This window comes from Agelaius phoeniceus, chromosome 2 (genome assembly GCF_051311805.1).
Source record: "Agelaius phoeniceus isolate bAgePho1 chromosome 2, bAgePho1.hap1, whole genome shotgun sequence".
Taxonomy (NCBI): Eukaryota; Metazoa; Chordata; class Aves; order Passeriformes; family Icteridae; genus Agelaius; species Agelaius phoeniceus.
Window position 1 is genome coordinate 39,346,698 of NC_135266.1, and position 19,901 is coordinate 39,366,598.

General features: G+C 37.5%; 1 protein-coding gene across 5 annotated transcripts in view; it reads left to right on the forward strand.

Annotated features, from left to right (window-relative positions):
• Nucleotides 1-19,901, forward strand: part of NALCN (sodium leak channel, non-selective) — a 228,482-nt gene that overhangs the window by 68,952 nt on the left and 139,629 nt on the right. For all 5 annotated transcript variants that reach the window (XM_077173516.1, XM_054627926.2, XM_077173517.1 and 2 more), the window contains 3 exons: nt 10,743-10,885; nt 11,002-11,106; nt 13,767-13,853. In XM_077173516.1, coding sequence (XP_077029631.1) covers nt 10,743-10,885; nt 11,002-11,106; nt 13,767-13,853 — 335 coding nt within the window. The remainder of the gene's footprint in view (nt 1-10,742; nt 10,886-11,001; nt 11,107-13,766; nt 13,854-19,901) is intronic.

Here is a 19,901-nt window from a genome sequence, read left to right on the forward strand (position 1 = left end):
TGAGGCAGGGCACATGAATGAGTTACTGTCAGTGTCACTGAGGGTGCCACAGAATGCTGAAATTATACCAACAATTATACCAACCAGCTTTATGCTGGAAATAGAAGAGCAGACCTGCTCTGGAGGAAGTCGGGGTGCAGACAGACAATGCCAGTTCAACCTTTCATTACAAAATGAAGCCCTTAAAAAAAAAAAGGGTGATTTTAAGGGGCAGACTCAGCTTATAGCAAATCAGTACTTCGTGTCATATGGCTGTAGTGCTTTTAGCACAGTAGTCAGAGCCTTACAGAGTAAATTTATCATTAAATCATGTCCTGCATGGCATTTTATTTATTCCCAGTGTTTTTTACATCTCTTACTTTACAGAAGTTAGAACCTCAACCTATGACTCATGAATGCTTCCTTTATGGAAGAAAAATAAAAATGTTTTATTTGCTGAAAAATATGATTTAACCAGTTCAGAAGCAATGGAACTTCAGTCGGCACCACCACTCCTACAACACTTTCCAGGCAAAACCCTAATGCAAGGTGATTTTTGAACTTTGATCTTAATTTCTTTGTAGTGTCTATGTGCAGCCTAAACAAATACAGATTATTTTATCCATGGTAATATATTTTTTTGTTTTAATAACTAGTAAAGATAAGATGCTGCACTGGCTTTAGAGAATTCTTTATTGCTTTCTCCAATTCTCTAAGTGGAGAAAATTAGTATGAACCTAAAAAAGATATCTATTTGAAGGTCAAGCTCATTGCCAGGCCACTCCGGGACTGAGTCACCTGTTCCTATCTTATTTCTTAGAGATGCTTAGCTGATGTGTTCTTAAAAAGCTCCAAGGAGACAAACTCTCAGTTATTCCAGTGCTTTCTATTGTCTGTTAGCAGTTGTTTCTTATCAATTACAATTATCTCTGATTCAAGCACGTGAATCCTAACTAACAGCATTTAGTTGGTACTTTTACAAATCTTCTTAGGAAAGTTAACTAGAAAGGGTTTTAGTGCCAGGGTACCAGAGATCTGCCTGATGGTAAGTTTTGGAAGCAGATATTTCTTTGAGGTTCTCCTGTTGCATTTCTCTTCATTTAGGAAGCCCATTTCTGAGAGATTGTAGAATTAATGGGTCTGGAAACAGTTGTGCTTTTTTCTCATGACTGCATCTTATAGTATTAATCTCTGGGTTTTTTTAATGTGGCAGGTAATTTAATAAGTGTTTTGTAAACACCATGTTGATAAAATATACCTTTTTCCCAGCACCTTTTATGTTTTGTGGGGACTTAAATGAACTATAAATTTAACTCTGTTTCTGCCAAAGGATTGATAGATTCTTCTTTTGCTTCAAGTACTAGCATTTAGGCCAGGGTTGAAAATTTTTAATTTGTGACCTTCCATGTCTCAAATAATCTGACTATATCCAGCTATCTGAACATCAGCTCACATGCCTGACTTTGGGCAGTGTGATTTAAAAGTTGGGAACATAATTTTCTTCTTCAAAATGTTACACAAATGTACTGGCAGAACTTAACAAACAAGGATAGGGATTTGTTACTCATAAGGAAAAATATGGGACCATAATGTAACAACACAAAATTTCTACCCAAGCCAGGGTAGGATTTGCAGACACATTGCTGAGGGTAACATGTTTATAACATGCAGCAGTAAATATCTTTATGTGTGCTTTTAGAGGTGCCTTTTACTTCAGTGAAGGGAGTGGATAGACTTCCAAGGTTTTCTTTTTTTAATTGAAGAGTAGACAAAGAGGTAGTCCCTGTGAAGTAAATGGCATGCAAAAAATCAACCTTGAATTTATGCATAGCACTTGTTTGCACCTTCAGATCTAAAAGCTCTGATTTTATTTCACCCACTGAAAATAATTTTCATATGGAAAATGAGATCTCTTTAGCTCATCCTTTGATAAAAGATTGCTTGGAGTAGGTCTGATGTGTATTTCTTGAGAAACTGCTTCAATGAGCAATGCCAAAACTTATTTTTTCATACACAGCCCTTTTTTTCAAACCATGTGTTTTTCATGTGTCTCAGTACAAAATGCCACATTTTCCACTTTAGCAAAAAGCTTTGAAGAAAAAATACGTTAAATATCATTGGTCTGTAGAAAATTAATGCAGCTTTGAGTCAAAGCACAGAGCTGACACACACCTACTCAAAGAATAAACATCTTTGCAGGTAAACTTGATGCTGAGAAAAAAAGAAAAAGGCCTATCTGAGAAAAAAAAAAACCCACACTGATTTGACAGTGAGAAATCCCAGAAATTTCTGTTATGGGTGTGTGGGATTATTTTCAGCAGTGCATAAAGATCAGAAAGAAGTTCTGCAGAAGCAGATAATACTGAAAACAAGGTTTAAACAGAGTGTATTAAAACTTTGGAAATTCTCTCTCCTAAGAAATACCTGGCAGTTTATACAACTTTTCTTGCCAAAGTTTTGATTTTCATCTCCTATTAGACCTGCCAGCTGCTTTAGTCCATTAGTGCTAGTCTTCCAAGAATTCTTTTGATATTCAGTAGATCTCTGGTCATGCAAATACTTTCTTTAAGACAGTCCAGAATAAAAGAAGTCAGATGTTACAAGAATTGGTTTTCTTTCCAATTTAGTATTTTGTTTTCTGAAGGAAAGGAAAAAAAGTTGATGGCTTTTTGATGACACCCATGTATGGTTTTGGTTTTTTTACTAAAAAAAAAAAAAAAAAAAAAAAAAAGCAAAGCAGTTTTTTTCTCTTTTGTCGCCCAGTGCTTGTAAAATCAGAAATCTTTGTTTCATCTTAGACATTGATTGTGTCACTGCTTGAGGAGAGTCTCAGAGTCCCTAACTTAATACAGCCATCTCTGAACCAGGATAATATGCTTATCTCATAAAGGTGCTGTGGGATTCAGTGTGCTATTGGCTCACTAAACCACTTGTCTGTATCTCCACACTATTTCTAACTCCATGTATTAGGATAGTGGGCAAACCAGTCCCTTACATCAACAAAGTAGATGAATTATTTTCCTTCTAGTGGCATGTAAAGGCACCAGGGAGTAGTTTGTAATAGATAAACAAGTCATTGAATGAGTTTCATTTGGGTTTTCTTGAAACAGTCAATCATAGAGCTCCTTCCTTCCATTTAGGAGGGGAAATTATTGTCTCTTCAGTTGGATTAGTCTGTTAGGATGCATTTGACACTGTATATTTGCTGCTGTTATTCAGATGTGTGGAGGCTAATGAGATTTCTAACATGTATCGGTTTTCATAATGTCTACTTAACCAGCTTTACTGTCTGTTATTTTTTCTTAGAGAAATGCATTGATCTAAGTGCTCTTACTGTCTTATGTTCATTGAATGCTCAGCAGGTCTTGTTAGTTGGGATTTTCCACTGCTGCCCTTTGGTGAAACTTTTATACAAGAATAAAATCTTGTTCAGATGTGCACTAAAACTGAAGCAAATCAAACTAGGATTCTTTGGGGCGGATTTTTAAAAGCATCTTATTTAAGATGACAGCAGTTTTACCACTGATTGTGGTAAAATCTCATGCACCTGCTTTTGAAAATGTTATCCATTCAAGAGAAAGGCGCTGACCTCTTCATTTTAAGAGAGCAAGTACATCCTCAGAGAAACACCTACAATTCACAGGTGATGCCCAGAGGAACCAAATGAAACTGAAATAGAGCTTTAGGACCAAGCAGCTTTGCTGTTTCACAGTTGTACTTAAAATGAATTAGATTGCTCTGTCTGTCACTATTGGAAAAGCTAATGCAACAAGTGAATAGTTTTAATTAATAGTGTATAAAATTCAGTGCTGAATTTGCATGCTTTATGTCAAAAAAGATTTGCATACTTTGTTTTCTCTCTAACAAAGTAATCCATCACTACCTTGTTTTTAATAGTCATTCCCAGCATTTGGCTGAATGGCAAATACTTAATATCTGTACTAAGAATTCTGCCTTAAACTTTTCTCTTTAATATGATAACCCTTAAAGTGTTCATTAAATTTAAAATGTAACAATTTGGGGGAATTTCTAAATTTTGATTTCTTAGCTGCCACTTTTACTCTATGAATGTGTCTACATATGTAATGCATTTTAAAAGAAGAAGTAACAGTCCTATAAAAAGATTGTTCATTTTCAAAGGAATAAGTTATTAAATTATAGAGGTTCCTCCATTGCACTTTTTTATGTTATACAGTTTTGTCATAACATTTACTGAAACAGGCATTGACTCCACTATGACTGTACTTGAAATAAGAAATGTTTCATTGGAAAGACTGAGGTGGTGTCTGGCCCATCTTCACAGCATTCATCACTCTTAAAGCCAAGGCCTAGGGATTTCTGTACTCTTGGTTTCTAGATCTGAAGAGTTTTTTACAGTTTGATAAGGAGAAGCACAGCTATGGCAGTGTCCTACTTCTAGGCTTCAGCCTGAATCTCTGCCTGTTCTGCTGAAGATGAGACCCCAGAGATCTGAGAACAGTTGTGTCCTTAAGAATACCCTCTAGAGTGAAGAAGAGGTGGGAGGCTTGACTGTGCTGCAGAGTTTCCAGCTAGCTGTGTGCTACAGCTCAGCATTTACTTGATTCTCATCAGCTGCCACTAAATTTATAAAGTTGCCTCCCCACACTCACAGAAGTGATTATAAGACAGACAGTCCTATAGCTGTCTAATTTCCAAAAGGAAAAAGCAGACAGTATTTCTGCACATAAAGTCAGCTTATGAGCTCTGTTGACATTTTGGATCCCTATTTGTTAAATTATTTGTAAATCTATAGCTATTTTAATCAAAAAGTTATTAAAGAAAAGCAGATATAAATGCTATTCTGGCTAAATGTCCATAAACAAAGCACACATAAAGTCATTCTGAAGAATGTTCATCTTTCTTTATACCTTGGACTTGTTCAAAAATGTAAAGCAGATTTCTCTTTTCAAAACATATAATACTACATCAGTACTATCTATTAAGTACTACTATTAATCAGTAGTACTAATCATCAGTACTAATAAGTACTACTATCACATGTAAGACATTATTAGTACAACAAAGCATGGACTTCTTTACCCAGAACACACTCCTATTGAACCCTGTGCAGTCAATACGTGTGGGCAGCATTGCTACATTCATATTGGTAAGCTGACTTCTAAATATTGCACACATTTCTAAAACATGTGCAAACAGTGCAGAAAAGTCCATTTTTTCCCCAGAAGTTGACTGGTTTAGTTGAGGTGTTAGGCATGGGTTAGACTTGATGATCTTGAAGGTCTCTTCCAACCTAGAAATTCTGTGAATTCTGTGATTTTCTGTCTTTTTATTACTAAGTCTGTAGATCAGATTGCATTGATCCTAGAACTTACATTTGCAATGTTCTCTATCTCCATATTGGTGCTTTTATCTGTACAGTCTGTTTATAGTCTTTTCTCACACATAAAAGCTTCATCTTCTCATAAGCAAATAGATTTTCAAAATGAAGAATCAGTGACACATCACTACTGTATATTTTAAGTCACTATGCTTAGCAAGGTTTAAAAGACTGTGTTAGACTGGCAGTGTGGGTTTTTTCTGCTGTTGTAAATCAGTTTTTCAGCAGCTTAGTAACAGGAAAATGGCACTGGGGCTTGAGGTTTCAAGAGAAGAGTAGAGCATTGGCATGTTTTGGGTTTTTTTTCTTTTCCTCCTAATTTCTGTTAGCTGGCAGACTGGCTGGTGAGAGTTGGTGTGGGAAAGTAAAATAGGTTGCTCACTCAGGGGCAAGCAACCCCATTAAGCCATTCAGGATTAGTTGATTTTTTAGTTGATTTCAATCCTGCCTGCCAGCTGCTTCCCAGAGGTGTTAACAACCTTGTCCTTGCATTTCTGGACAATTTTTAGTCCTTTCTAGTTTCACTGAAAAAGTAGTGTAAAACGCTTGGAAAACCCTGACCACATGCAGTGTTTTACAAATACCTTAATACTGAAAGATAAATTGAAAGCTGACTGGTCAACTGACATACCCATGCCCTGAAGTAAAATGCAGCTTTGTGATTTTATGAGTGAAGGTAAGCAGGGACAGAAACAGGCATGATAACATTTCCATAGCAGAGGTCATTGCTTTATGGGCAGTCACTCACAGGGCCGTGTTAAGGAAGGCTGCTTTTCAGCGTGCGGCGCGACACAGTGAAATTAGACAGCAGCACCTGCCAGGAGGCGGCTTAGCTTTATCGGCAAATAGGAGAATCAATCCTTTAGCTGGCGCAGCGGGAGGCTGACACAGTCTGTGCTCTCCGGGGTGGACGCTCCGCCGCCCCCGCCGGCTGATGTTCCAGATGTGGCCGAGGTGCACGACTCCCATCTAGCGGCTGCTGTAAAGCAAGGGAAAGGAGCGCGGCGCTGCCGGGCTTCTGCTGCCTTTCATGCGTGGCAGTGGGGAGTTAGGCCTTTAATAACAACGCATGAATTTTTACTTATCTGAATAATTCCTGATTAAAAAACAAAACAAGAAATTTTAAAAGCAAACTTTTTGTTTGTTTTGTTTTGTTTTTTGTTTTTTTGGTTTTTGTACCTAAAGTGTCCCTCCTGTAGATTTTCTTTCTCAGCATCTTCACAGCAGTCACAAGAAAACTGAGGAAATCCTAACATGGTAAGCCAAGGTAGTCTATAAACATAACTTACACATGCAGAAATTGCTGGTGTTAATGCATAGCTAAACTTAGTTTTCAGTTTTTGCATCTCACTTGGAATAGCTACACATAGCACAGATATTAATTAATGAAAGACAACTCTTCAGCACCATACATTCTCTTCCTCAGATAATATGGGATTTTGAATCAAGAATGCATCATCCAGTTAGGAGGAAATGGTTCTGTTTTCCAACTCAGTGAATTTTTATGTGATTTTTTAGCTCTGCTCCTTTAATTCTACTATTATAAAACCACAGAGTTATTCAGTGCATTCCTTTTCTCATTATGTCCATTTGCAGCATGAGCTGGTTATAGAAAGAGGTGATGTCACAGAGCATGGTGTTATCAGAGTCTCAGAAACAAGCAGAAAATCCTGTATATTTACAAAATGTGCATAAATATAAAATACACTACATTAAAGACCATGCCTGCTTAGTAATACTATTTTTCTGTTAACTTTGAGTCCCTATGTTTTTAAAAAATACACTTTCTATATTCCTTAGTAATTTAAAAGAGAGGGTTTTGGCAGGATAGGTGATTTTACTCCCCTGAGAAAAATGATCACTTTTTTCTGTGGCTCTTCTAATTCTTTTTGTTTCCCTGGTAATCTACTCCTCTGTAGAGCATGGAAGAGCCAGGTTACCTTGCTTCCTGATTAGGCATGGATACCGTTAGAATTTTCTTTTATTACAATTATTTAGGTGTTAAATCAATTACTTTCTCCACCATTATTTAGCCCCTTCAGACTAATGTTGCCATCTTCTAGATCTGAAAGGCACGTGTATTGAAGAAGAAATAAGCCCCCTGCACTCTGGTGCTGAATCCCCATATACTAAACACACAATATCAGTAAGGATACAGTTTATCTCTGATTGCTGTCTTGTCTTCTATACAGTATGGAGCTAGTGAAAATGTCACATAAAGTGAGCAAGATTCAATATCTTTCCCAGTATTTCACTAAATATTTCATTTTCTGAACTTTTTTAGTTTTCTTTTTAATGTTAACCACGTACCATGTAAAACATTTCCAAAGGTAGAAGTGTTTCTTGGTTAGATAAAAGTAGTCATTTGAGATTGATACAGATTATGATGTTGATTTATTGAGTTTAAATCTCTACTGAGAAGTGTTTTCTTCTTTTTTTTTTTGTTTAACTATCATTGTGTTTAAAGGAATTGTTTTATTATAACATCAAAATGGAATTTATTAGACAAGTTCAAACAAAACACAAAACCTTCAAAGCATGTTACTTTATTTTACCCATTTTGTTGTCAGAAAGTTCCTCCCAAATTAATATCGAATGCTTTCAAGGTTTAACCATTTACTGAAACAAATAGGAAAATTATCATAAATATTTTCTACATCTTTTTATATCTCAAATTCAGCAAGCTGCCCATGCCAACATGCTTAAGCTGATGAGCAGTATCATAACAACCATGTGTTTAACTCTCTTCATAATTCAAAGCTTTTTCATGGCTGAAAAGTCTCACTGATGCCTGCAGTTACATTGCATAAATGATGATCCTAATGTTCAGGATTTTGACGAGAGGTGACTGTATTCTGTTGTGTGTTGAATAGCCAGGCCCTGCAGGTTTTCCAGTTCTCATTCCCTGTGAGGATTCTCAAATTCCTGCTGCTGAGGGATCTATGTTCTCATGCTTAAACCACGAGACTCTTAGCACTACGCTGTCATTGCGTAAGCCCTTTGAACTAGTAGGAGAAGACACTTTGTCACTGATGGAATACAGACATCTGTGGAAAACAATAAATTTGCCATTTGATCTGAGGGGCATATGTTAGGTTTCATTTATGGCAGCATTCCCATGTCTGGTTTTTTGGGATGTATCGTACCATCACTTAAAATTTTTATATTTTCTCACCCTCCATATGGCTTTGAACATGGTGAGAAAAACAGAGTATGTTGCTGTGAGAGGAGAGTCTTTTAATAACTTACTCATTGGCTTTAGGAAGATGTAGTCCAAAATTAAAGAAATAATCAGAAAACAAAAAACAAAACAGAAGAGCAAAAACATGCAGTAAGGTAGATGTTAACTAAGAATAATTCTTCTCTTTCAAAGCAAAACATTTTATGGTGTTGCATCCCTTATTCTTCATCCCTTATTCTATATGAAAGAGGATTTCCAAGTGAACAGCATGGTTCCTGGCATCAGTAATGAAAGTTCTATTACTTTCTAGTCACATATGTTAAGCAAGAATGTATATTCTTAAGAGGGATTGCTTTCTGACAGTCTTAAGAGTACCTCTACCAGTTATACACTATAGAGACATTTTTACTTTAGTGTCACAGGCAAACTCATTTCAATTGGGTTAATTGTGCATTTTTGTCCATTCACAGTATTGCTTTACTGTGGCAGATGGCCCAGTCAAGTGTTATAAATACTTTGCATGACATCCCCTCTATTTTACTAATCTTCACTGTGACTTTCCCATTGGTAATGACTAATGACAGTTTCCTAGCCAGCAACTTTTAATAGATTCTTTTTTTTCCCTTAATCTCTGCCTGTCCTCAACAGCACTGTTTTGTTCAATAATTTAATCAGTTCAGCAACAGTATATTATTAGACAATTGAACCATTACATTTTGAATTTTTGAAATGTAAAATACCCATGAAATAACCACTGATGAGTATTTCACTATTGATAGAGACCACTTTTTCTTCTAAAGAAATAGAAAGGATTTTACTTTCTATGCTTGAATGCTTTTCCTTTCCTTTTATTTTCATTTCTTTCCCTTGGTCCTGAGAACCATATGCAGTAAAAAGCAAGGAATCCAGTAACTAAATAAACTATCAGTTTTGCCTACCCACCATGCCCATCTTGACCATTTGACACCTACCTATCAAAAGCAGGTGTTATACAGAAAAAACAAATTTTTCCCTCTCTCCTCTCATCAGTGAAAATTTACTGCAGAAGGGATACCCTGAGACAAAATTGGTTCCATATTCATCCCATCCCTGTTAGCAGACAAAAGGATATAGATGTTACAAATTCAACAGGAAAATAGTAGCACTCCTTATAGGCTGCTGTGATTTTGGGGGAAACTCCTGGAGTCTGGAATTTCTGCCCAGAACCACTTCTTTCTCTGTGAAAAGGATGAGATAGTCAGCTTTCTATCTTTATGTTGCTAGCAGCTGCTGTGTTTTGCTAAGGGCAGCGCTCCTCATGCTCCCTCTCTTTTATCAAAGCCATTCCATGAAACGAAGCAGTTGTGGAGCAGAGCTGGCGGGTGGCTGTAGGACAATTCTGTGATTTCACAGCAGTTTGTGAGATTTCACAGTTTAATTTCACAGTTTAATTTTGTTTCTTTTTGGAACATAAAATTGCTTTAAACAAGAATGACTTACAAACCATAACTGGTCTATATTTTGAAGCTTTCATTGCAGAGATGCAGAGGAAGGCCAAGCTGACTAGAGCATATTATCACTCAGACATTTGGTTGAGTTTGGACTTTGTGTTTAAAATTAGTAGCTTTATAGCTGTTATTCAAAAGTGGTTTCTGCACAAAAAGGTCTCTCATAATTTTCCTTTCATCTTCTCTCCACCCCCTCAAGAGTGATATAGCAAGTTCAACTTAAAAGTGCTTTTTAAAGGCAACATATGTATGTTAATGCAGCTACTACCTGAATTGCAAAACAGCTCTGTAGCTTGCTGTAGGTCCTTACTGTGCTTGCTAGTATCAGGCACCTTTTTGGTGTATTGCTGATGCTGTTGCTGAATTAAAAGTGATTTCTTTAACCTACTGAATGTTGATTCTTGTTAAATCTGCCTTTTCTCAGGGATGCTGCTGAATGCAAATGACGGGACAAATTCTGCCTTTGGAGGCATTTACATACTGGCAGTGAACTCTTCTAAGGGATTATACGTGTCTGTCCAGGGAGGGAAGAGAGTCAGTCTGATCTGATACCAATTAATATTCAACTGCAAAAGGAATAAATGTGGAAATGCACCTGAAAAACTTTGAAGGAGGAGAGGAGAGCCCTCTCCTCCTTTAGAAAAAACAAAAATAGGATAGATAAAAGTTTGTTTGCTGATACTGAAAACTTTCAGGGAGGCTTAATGACAAACATTTTCATTTTTTCCTCTGACAGGCACAAGCATATTTACAGTTTACGAAGCTGCTTCTCAGGAAGGCTGGGTGTTCCTTATGTACCGAGCAATTGACAGTTTTCCCCGATGGCGTTCCTATTTCTATTTCATCACCTTAATTTTCTTTCTGGCCTGGCTTGTTAAGGTACTGAAAACATGTCTTTTGAAATTGTTCTGAAACATGGATCATATTAGAATTAATTTCTTCTCTTTTCTGCTTGCTGAGCTTTGTGTCAGCCATTCTTTCTTTTTCTTTTACAGAATGTTTTTATTGCAGTCATCATTGAGACATTTGCAGAAATTAGAGTGCAGTTCCAGCAGATGTGGGGGTCCAGGAGCAGTACTACTTCAACTGCCACCACCCAGGTGAAGCACTTGAGATGCTGAGATTCTTTGGGGATTTGATTTGGTTTAGTTCATTAATTAATAATAAGCAAAAAGTTCTTGTCATATACAATATATTTGACTTTGCATGTTGGTACCTATATTCTAAACCTGATATATGAATTTTCATAAAAATTTTAATTCTTGGTTGCATTATCTAACTTGTCTTTCTTAGAAAGGAATAATGGAGACCATAATACAGTTCTCTATATGGCTATTGCTGTGTTTGCATTCTTTTTAACAAAGTATGATAATGCTTTTTTATCATGTCATTGGTGGGTTTGAAGTCAGGGCTGTAGGATATCACTTTCTGTGCTAAGAAATAAGAGCTGAAATCCCAAAGTAGCTGGAAGAAGAGGAGTCAGAGGGTAGCTGAAGTGTTTGGGGAAGCTGGTCCTGGAACTGAGAAGGGTGTGTTGAGACCAAGGGAGAATAGGTTGTAGGGCAAGTAAAGAGCCATGCTCACAGCTGGGGCAGCCACAGAAAGTGAGACACTGAATAGAAATAATGGGTAAGAAGAAACCGTGATAGGAAGGGTGGGCTGAGTAGTGGGAAATAACCCAGTATAAAAACGAAGAGCTACTGGGCTGAGATTTAAATTCTCTCACTCATTATTTTAACAATCAGGTTATGTGTCCCAAATGGGCAAAAGACCAGGCTTTTCCAGGGCAGTGGAGTTTGCCATCTCTGAGAAGAACCAGTACCAACTGCCTGCAAAAAGCTCTTAGAAAGAAAGATATGTGAAACATACCCACGAGGGAATTTTTTCTAACCATGTAGCTGGAGATGATTTATTTTACTAAGCCAAAGGATTTAAGTTTTCAAAATTAATTATTGAATATTTTTATATTCTTTTTTATATTCCTGTAATCCATATATAAATCTAGTCCTTTTCTTCCGGCTGCTATACTTTTTGCCTCAAATAGACTTTGTGGCAGTAATTTCTACTCTATATATATGTCTTTTTCAAAGCAGACTTTGTCATATCAATTTAAAGTCTAAAAACAAGGACTTCTCTACATGACATATGCTTAGTCTGAGGAACCTAATGTTCATAGGACAAATTCTGAGCCATATAGGCTTATCCAACATACTCTAAACTAGAGGATGGAACAGAGAGTTCAATGTAGGGAAACACAAGAAGCAGCCAACATTAAAAAACATAAAATATCTAAAATGATGTCATGATGGCAAAGAGCATGAATATGTTGAATATAATCTGCATCATGCAAATTAAAAATAGCTTGCTGGCTGCAGACAAGCAAATGATTCTAATGGCTGCTTCATTCCTCAAGTCAGTGACATAATGGGATATCAAGAGAGTCCAGGTTACCAAACTGCAGAAATTATTTATCTTTTTCTGTATTAAGAAGGACAGAAAATATCCTGCAGGATTTCTTGTTCAAAGCGCCAGACAAAAGTTAAAATCCATGTTTGTTTTGTGCATGAAGTAGCCTTGAGAGCTATGCCTTAATTTTCCCACTTCTTACATTACTGAGCTGTTCTTCAAACTTATTCCTGTAGAAAAGAAATGAGTGTCCAGGAGTCGAAGTCTAGGAAGGGGTTCTCTATAAAAGGATAAAAGGTTCTTCTAAAGAACTTTAGCAATGTACTTAAAAACATGGTAAGAGAAATAACTGTGCTGATCTTAGTTGGCAACTCTTCCCAGTGCAGAGATGCTAAATAAAGACTTGGAGGAATTACAGCCATATTTGGGTGACACCGTCCCCAGTCTAATGAGCACTTCTCTCAGGATGACTTTTAAGCTTCAACCACCCTCCCGTGGCTGTGTTCTTGAGGTGGCTCGTTTGGGTGCTGGGTGTCAAAGAAAAGGTGGGAGTGAGGAGGGAACTTTGCCACACTTCATTTCATAGTATATGCAGGTGGCCACTCAAAATGCTAGAACCATTCATTTTCTTTCAAGGACATTTTCAAGGACAGTTTTAATCACTTTCAGGTATGGTGTCTCACTGTTCCTTATGTCCAGCATCATTTTGTGTCCTGATTTCTGAGGAAAAAAACCCAATGAAACAGAATGCCTATGTCTGCTCTCCCAGAGGCTATTGATAAAATGTGAATATCACTGTGGTCAAGAAAGCCTTTTCCATTGCCATCATTAGAGTTTGGAAACATTCAGCTATTTACAGGAATTTTAATCTCTGTGAAATTATACATAAGGACTGTCGAGCTACTCTTGCTGATACGCATCAGTGCAACAAAAATAAAGTGGTCGTTGCAGTAAAATAATTTTGCCAGTAAAAAAGATTACCAAACGCACCTTTTATTTATGTAGTTTATTTATGTGGTCACAATGTATTTGTTTTTTCTTAGGATAAGCTTATCTTAGTAAGGAAATTATTCTGAACAGGTACCACTATCTAATGATGCTGGTCAGAGATTAACTGAATTGTTTTCTATATTAGGACTAATAGAAACACATTGTGTTTGATGTTGTCTGGGTAAAATCAGACAATTGTTGGAAAAAGCATGTTACTTTTTTTCTGTAGCAGAAAGAATCATTCCTCTGTTATTTTAAACTAGCTATCATGAAAATGCATGCTGGTCCTTAAGGGGAATGTATTAGATCTCACTTGAATTTATTGCCACACAAAACATTTCTGACAACAGTCTTCCCTTTCAAGATGTTTCATGAAGATGCTGCTGGAGGTTGGCAGCTTGTGGCTGTTGATGTGAATAAACCCCAAGGCAGAGCTCCTGCATGTCTACAGGTATGACATTGCTTTTTAATAAATGTGTGTTACCAGCATCACTCAAATGTTGCTATAGGGAAATTATACTGAGAAATAGCTACCATAGTTTTAGTAATACATTTTTTGAACCTTTTGCTTTCTGCATTGTAGATTTTTTTCTTGAAAATCATAGATCAACAAATAAAGATGTACCACACCCAAAGGGAAAGGTTGGAAAAATCCTTCCTGATAAGGTGTTGTTTTGTGTGCTTGTGAGAGAAAGATTTACGATTGTAAAATATAAAATAAAATAGTTAATCATGTTCTATCTCTCAGAATTTGTATACAAATATATTCCATTCCTAGATTATTTGCATCATAAATGCTTGTTTATTAAGTGCAAAATACAATAACATATGCCACAAAGCATTATTAATCATAATAAACACAGAAGTGCCTAATTTCTCTTGTTCCCTTGTGAAAATAGGCACACAAAAAAGGGAGAAGCAGCATGTAGGGAGCAAGCCATACTGTGTTTGAAACTTCCAGATTTGATATTCCTACTTGGATAGAAGTTAATTTGTGAAACTCTATCCTCATTGTTTAGATAAATCCAGACTAAGATAAGTAATGTTTTTATAAATCCATTTTTAGAACAGAGCACTGTACTGCAGCTTAAGATTTTATTTGCAAGCTAAATAATGTCATTTCTGGATAAAACAAACTCCAGAATAGAAGGCCAAATCTACTATAGCATTTTCTGGCAACGTATTTTGGTTATGTTTGGTTTAACACGTAAGCTAAAATACAGGTTCTTGTTGGCAGCATGTACATTGCTGAACCCTAAGCTGGCAAGCACCTTCCATCCCCTCCACAAGCTGTTCATTCTCAAATATCTCTTTGCCAAACCACTGCCATGTATTTGATTATAGCATATGTCTTAATAGATTATTCGTATTCCCAAATTTAATTCCTGATTTTGACAGCAACAGGAACATCATTTGTGGTGTTCTCAAGTAACAGTCTCCAGTATGTGGATAAAATATAGGTGAACTCACTGTGAAAATTTCAGATGAAAATTAAGATACCATCTGAGTTACCTGGTCTGCCTTTGTGGCATTGCATTTTTGCCCAGTTTGGGAATCATGTGAACACAGTTAATTGTGTTCCAGTGGACATAAACCTCATGCATTCAACTTCTTATATTTACCACTCAATCGGCAGTTTCCCTCTTGTTCGTCATCCTTTCGTGAAATAGGGGAAGCCCTGAAACAGTGCTTTAGCACCCTTTTTAAGACATTAAACTGCATGAGCTCTATTATGTGTCCATTAGTCCAATAGTCCATTAACTATATGAAGTCCATGTCCTAATTTCCATTAGGAAGTTTATCTTTCATGGCATTACTGTCCCTATTGACAAATAAGCTGTATTGAGTTGGTATTGTCATCATGGAGGCAGTGAACAGGATTGCTGTTCTATGTTTTATGTGTCTTATGCACACTCTAACTTTTAGATATCAGAAATAAGAGTTGAGCTGTAAGACTTGCTTTGTATAATTTGGAACTTCCATGCATTAGATACCTCTGCATTCATTAATATAAGTATTCAGTGTGATGTAATACTTTTTGTGTTTTTTTTAACTACTGGTCTACATATTAGGGTGATCTAATGATTTTAAAATGTCTGAGAAATGGATTTTTTTGGTCTCCATCATGTCATAATGTGAGAATTGCAGAAAGAAGATAGTCTTACCCTTTCTCATTGCTATACTTCCCTCTCACTATGTGCCTGAGCTGGCACTGTATTTATGCACTTGTTCGGGAAATGGAGTTAAAGTTGGCAGGAGGAGAGGAGTGAATTTGTTATTGATCAGACTCCCTGCAGCTGCAAAAATGTTTTTTCTGACACAAGAAAGGGCCCAGAACATTAGTAGGAGCAGTCTAGGAATGTGAGAACTGCTTCCTTCAGCAGCAGTGAGCTATAAAGCATGACTACAATAAATTTCAATCCAGGCTTTTTTTTTTTAAAGACATATGGAAATTACTATAAAAATCAGTTATATATCTATATATTTTTTGTTGTTTCTTGTTTTGCATTGGGCCAATATCAGAGAGCTGTGCAGCCAGCTCCTAGGAACCCCTAAAATACTCAGCACTGGTGGCTTCCAACCACCTAAGTTCCTCTGTGCGGGTCTCAGATTTATTCTTAGGTACACTTTATTTATCTGTATTTTTAGATATCTGCATGTCCCATACATGTATACGTTCTATTTGTAGGACAATGATGGGGTGCAGAGGTGTGGAATATAGAGGTTGTAGGTGGTGTGGAGATGTGTTTCTCCATAGCCATGGATAGGTTCCAGCTACCTGTAGGAACCTAATGGAGTTCAGAGGTGGTGTGTGGTGGTTGTGGTATAGCAATAACAGCTGATAATATTGTGGAGAGAAACTAAATAGATGTAGCAACAATTTAAACAGCTCTGAAAAGTTTTAAATAGAAGCAGCAGTCCCTATCTCCTGCCTGATTTTAAAGACTTGTGCTTCTGGGATTTGTGGGTTTGCAGGCTAAATTCTGGTAGAAAAATACTTGTCAAGTTAACAGGAGGAAGTATTTTACACATTGGAGATTAAAGACCTGTCTAGTGCCAAGCACAGCAATCACGAGTTGCTGATGGCACTGGGGACATCTCTGCAATTCCTGCAGTTCATACTCCTATTTTCCCTGAACCAGAGATTTTTCAGGGGCTGTCCTGTGCTACCTGTTTAGTTAGACGCTGGAAAGTAAGATATAAACTATCTTCCATTGCCTTGGTGCCCTGCAAAAGCATTAATAACCTCTTTCACGGACAGGACCAGAAGCAAAGGGCACAGCATTAAACAGTGGGAGGCTCTCTGAAAACCAAGAAGCAGTTTTTTACTCTGGTGGTGACTGAGTGCTGGCAAGGCTGCCCAGGGAAGTGGTGGAGTTTCCATCTTTGTAAATTTTAGTAGCTGTCCTGGGTAACTGGCTCTCAGTGTCCCTGTTTGAGTGATTTTGGTAGCATGGAGACCTGAGCCTGGTCTACATGGGTTGTGTGATTCATGGGGAAGACATAGGACTGTTGGAGGCTGTATTGGAGGATTGACTTAGGTGCATGGAATAAAACTGTTCCACACTTCACCTCAGATGGGCAGAATAGATGTATTATAAGCAAATTTGAGACTTCTTCTTACATTCTTCCAGGCAACATATGCAAACAGTATCTGCAAAACAAAAGAGATAGCTATGAGAGTTGTAAGCTGACACTTATTTTGGCAGGGTATTAGCTTTGAAACCTAACTCTGGCAGAAATTACATATTATTAATAAGTTTAGGAATGAAAGAACTCAACTAAACCCTGTGTCCTTTAATTCCTCAATTGTTTCAGGGTATATATCCTGACAAGCTACAGAAAAAATGCAATATTGTCTCAGTAGGCAACTGTACAGAACATGGAAAAATGAAGGTGAAGAAGCATAACACTGAATTCAGCAGAGAATGCTGAGGGTTTTTGGTTTAATAAAACCTTAAGCCTTTCTTAAACATGTTGATGTTGCAGAGTCTTAATGGCTACATTGGACTGCTGCAGGATATGGCCCCAGAGTTCTGCCCTACATCTGATTCTGACAGTAAATTTTTTAATTGTTTAAAGTCTATGTTGCATCCCCAACAGACTCATCTTCTTTTCTCTTAAAAGGCATTAAAATCAATTCAAAATTTAAATCCACAGGACCACTAATATAAGTTATGTAGCATTCCTGACTGAGAACCAAAGTCACAGAGAAAACAGGTATCTTGCAAAACACTTTTTTTACAGGCTTCTAGGGGGGTCATGGAGACTCCATCTCTGGTGACATTCAAAACCTAAGGGATACATTCCTGTGTCACTGTTCTAGGTGACCCTCACTTGGCAGGGGGTTGGACTAGACAATCTCCTTCTAACCCTAGCTATTCTGTGATTCATTGATTTTATGAGAACATAAAATGTTCTCATATCAATGTATCTTTCTAGAGATGGCATCTGTGAATATTAGGTAATCATTTTATGGAAAAAATAATGCATAACTTTTTTTTTTCTGGTGCTCATGCAAGTGCAGGGCTGTGTTCAGACTCTTCCCCTTGCAGCAGCCTATCCCTATCCCAAATGTTTCATATTGACTTTTTTTGTGACAGGGAATCTGAAGTACTGAAGGGCAGATTCTGATAGTCTCATTCTCACTTCTCCCACCTTGGAGTAATGCAAAGCCCCACTCTCTGTTAGAATGAGCTTACTTCAATTGGGATAGAAAAGCACTGCCTGACTTCTGGTTGCTCTTTACTTCACATGCATGAAATGACAAGCCTCAAATCTATTTAAAATTTAAGAGTTCTTCACAAATTTACATCTTTAAATGGTAGATTAATGTCTGTGAGAGCAGACGCAGCACATGTGTCCATGCAGCAAGATTGGGAAGGAAACAGTTAAGGGCAGAGCTGCTGTTCAGGGGGACATAAGCAGGCCTGGGGAAAGGACCAGCAGGGACATTAGCTTAAATTCACTAAGGACAGGCTGCACTTCAGGAGAAACCAGCTGTGGCAAAAGCTGAGGCTGGGCTCTGCTGAAAAGGCCCTGGGAGTCTCAGTAGGCAGCATGCTGAACAGGAGCCAGCAGCCTTCCCTGGCAACAGAGGAGGTCGACACGATCCTGGGTCATTGTGTGGAAGGAATTATCTCCTGTTGTTCAGCACTGGTAAGCCTGATCCAGATACTGTGTCTGGTTTTGGGCCCCCGGTACAATATGAATACTGACAAATCAACTCAAGTTCAACAAAGGGGCTCCAGGTGTTTGAGAAGCTTGCTGTTTTTCTGGTCTCTTTCAATACAAAATGGTGAATTACAGTATGCCAAAAAAAAAAAAGTATATGGGCAAAATATGTTTGGTACTCTAGTGTTATAAGATTATCTTTTAATTCATAACATAAAAGGATGGTGGTTCTTACCACTTTTATTTACATTGTATTTGTCCTGTCCCCTCCTTCCTTGAGCTGAATAAACTGCAATCATTTCAGCCATCTGAATTCATACCTTCTTTAAGTAACATAAACTAAAGTGGATGCCAGTTTATATTATCAGGCAAGAGAGGGAACTGAGGTGTCCCAGGAGTAAATCATCATCTTTCTGTCCTGTCAGAGATCAGACAGCTACAGAAGCTGAACTGGGTAGCTCCACAGACCTTTTGGCCCTGGTACAGTGAAAGCCAAAGGAGAGATAAACTAGGGGCAAGAACAGAAGTGAAGACATCATGTCTGGTCACTCTGACCTTCTAACACTGACCACTTTAACAAAAGAAGATCTAACAAAGACCTTACCAGTAAAAGAGATAACAAAGGATATTACTAGCATAAGAACAATAATCAGCAGATTGTGTTTCTAAAGGACACCAGGACAAAGGGATCAGAGTAGAAAATTTTGTATGAACATATTTGTTGTTCTTCTATTATTTCTAGAGTCCCATATTGTTATTAGATTTCTAAAGTCCATTGTTATTAGATTTCTAAAGTCCATACCTCTCTGATGTATTCTCATGGCTGCAGATCTTCGCTACACAGACTCCTTCTTCTGCACACTGTTCTCTCTCAGCTCAGGGCTCCTCCAAGGCTCTCCCTGACTGGCTAACCCACCCCCTTTTATCCCGGTCATCTTCATTGGTTACAGCTGCAGCCCAATTAAGGACATCACAGCTGCAGCCCATTGAGGGCAACTGGGACCTCTGGGGCAAAGCCTCTATACAGATATTCAAATACATTTCCTCTACTATACATATTGACCTATAAATACTGTTAAACTGTGTAATAAACTAGCTTTGCTTTGCTGGCATAAGCAAAGTCTATGTCAGTCAATCCCCACACTGTCCCTTCAGTTGCAGCTGCTACTATGGTTAAGGCCTCTGAAAAAACGAGGCAAGCAAACAGCAGAAGATGGTAACAGCTTTACCTTCCTCATCTGAAATAGTATAAAGCTAAAACTGAGCACATATTTAACAGCAGCTCATTTGTGAATCCCCAGCCAGTTTCTGAGAGTTAGTCAGA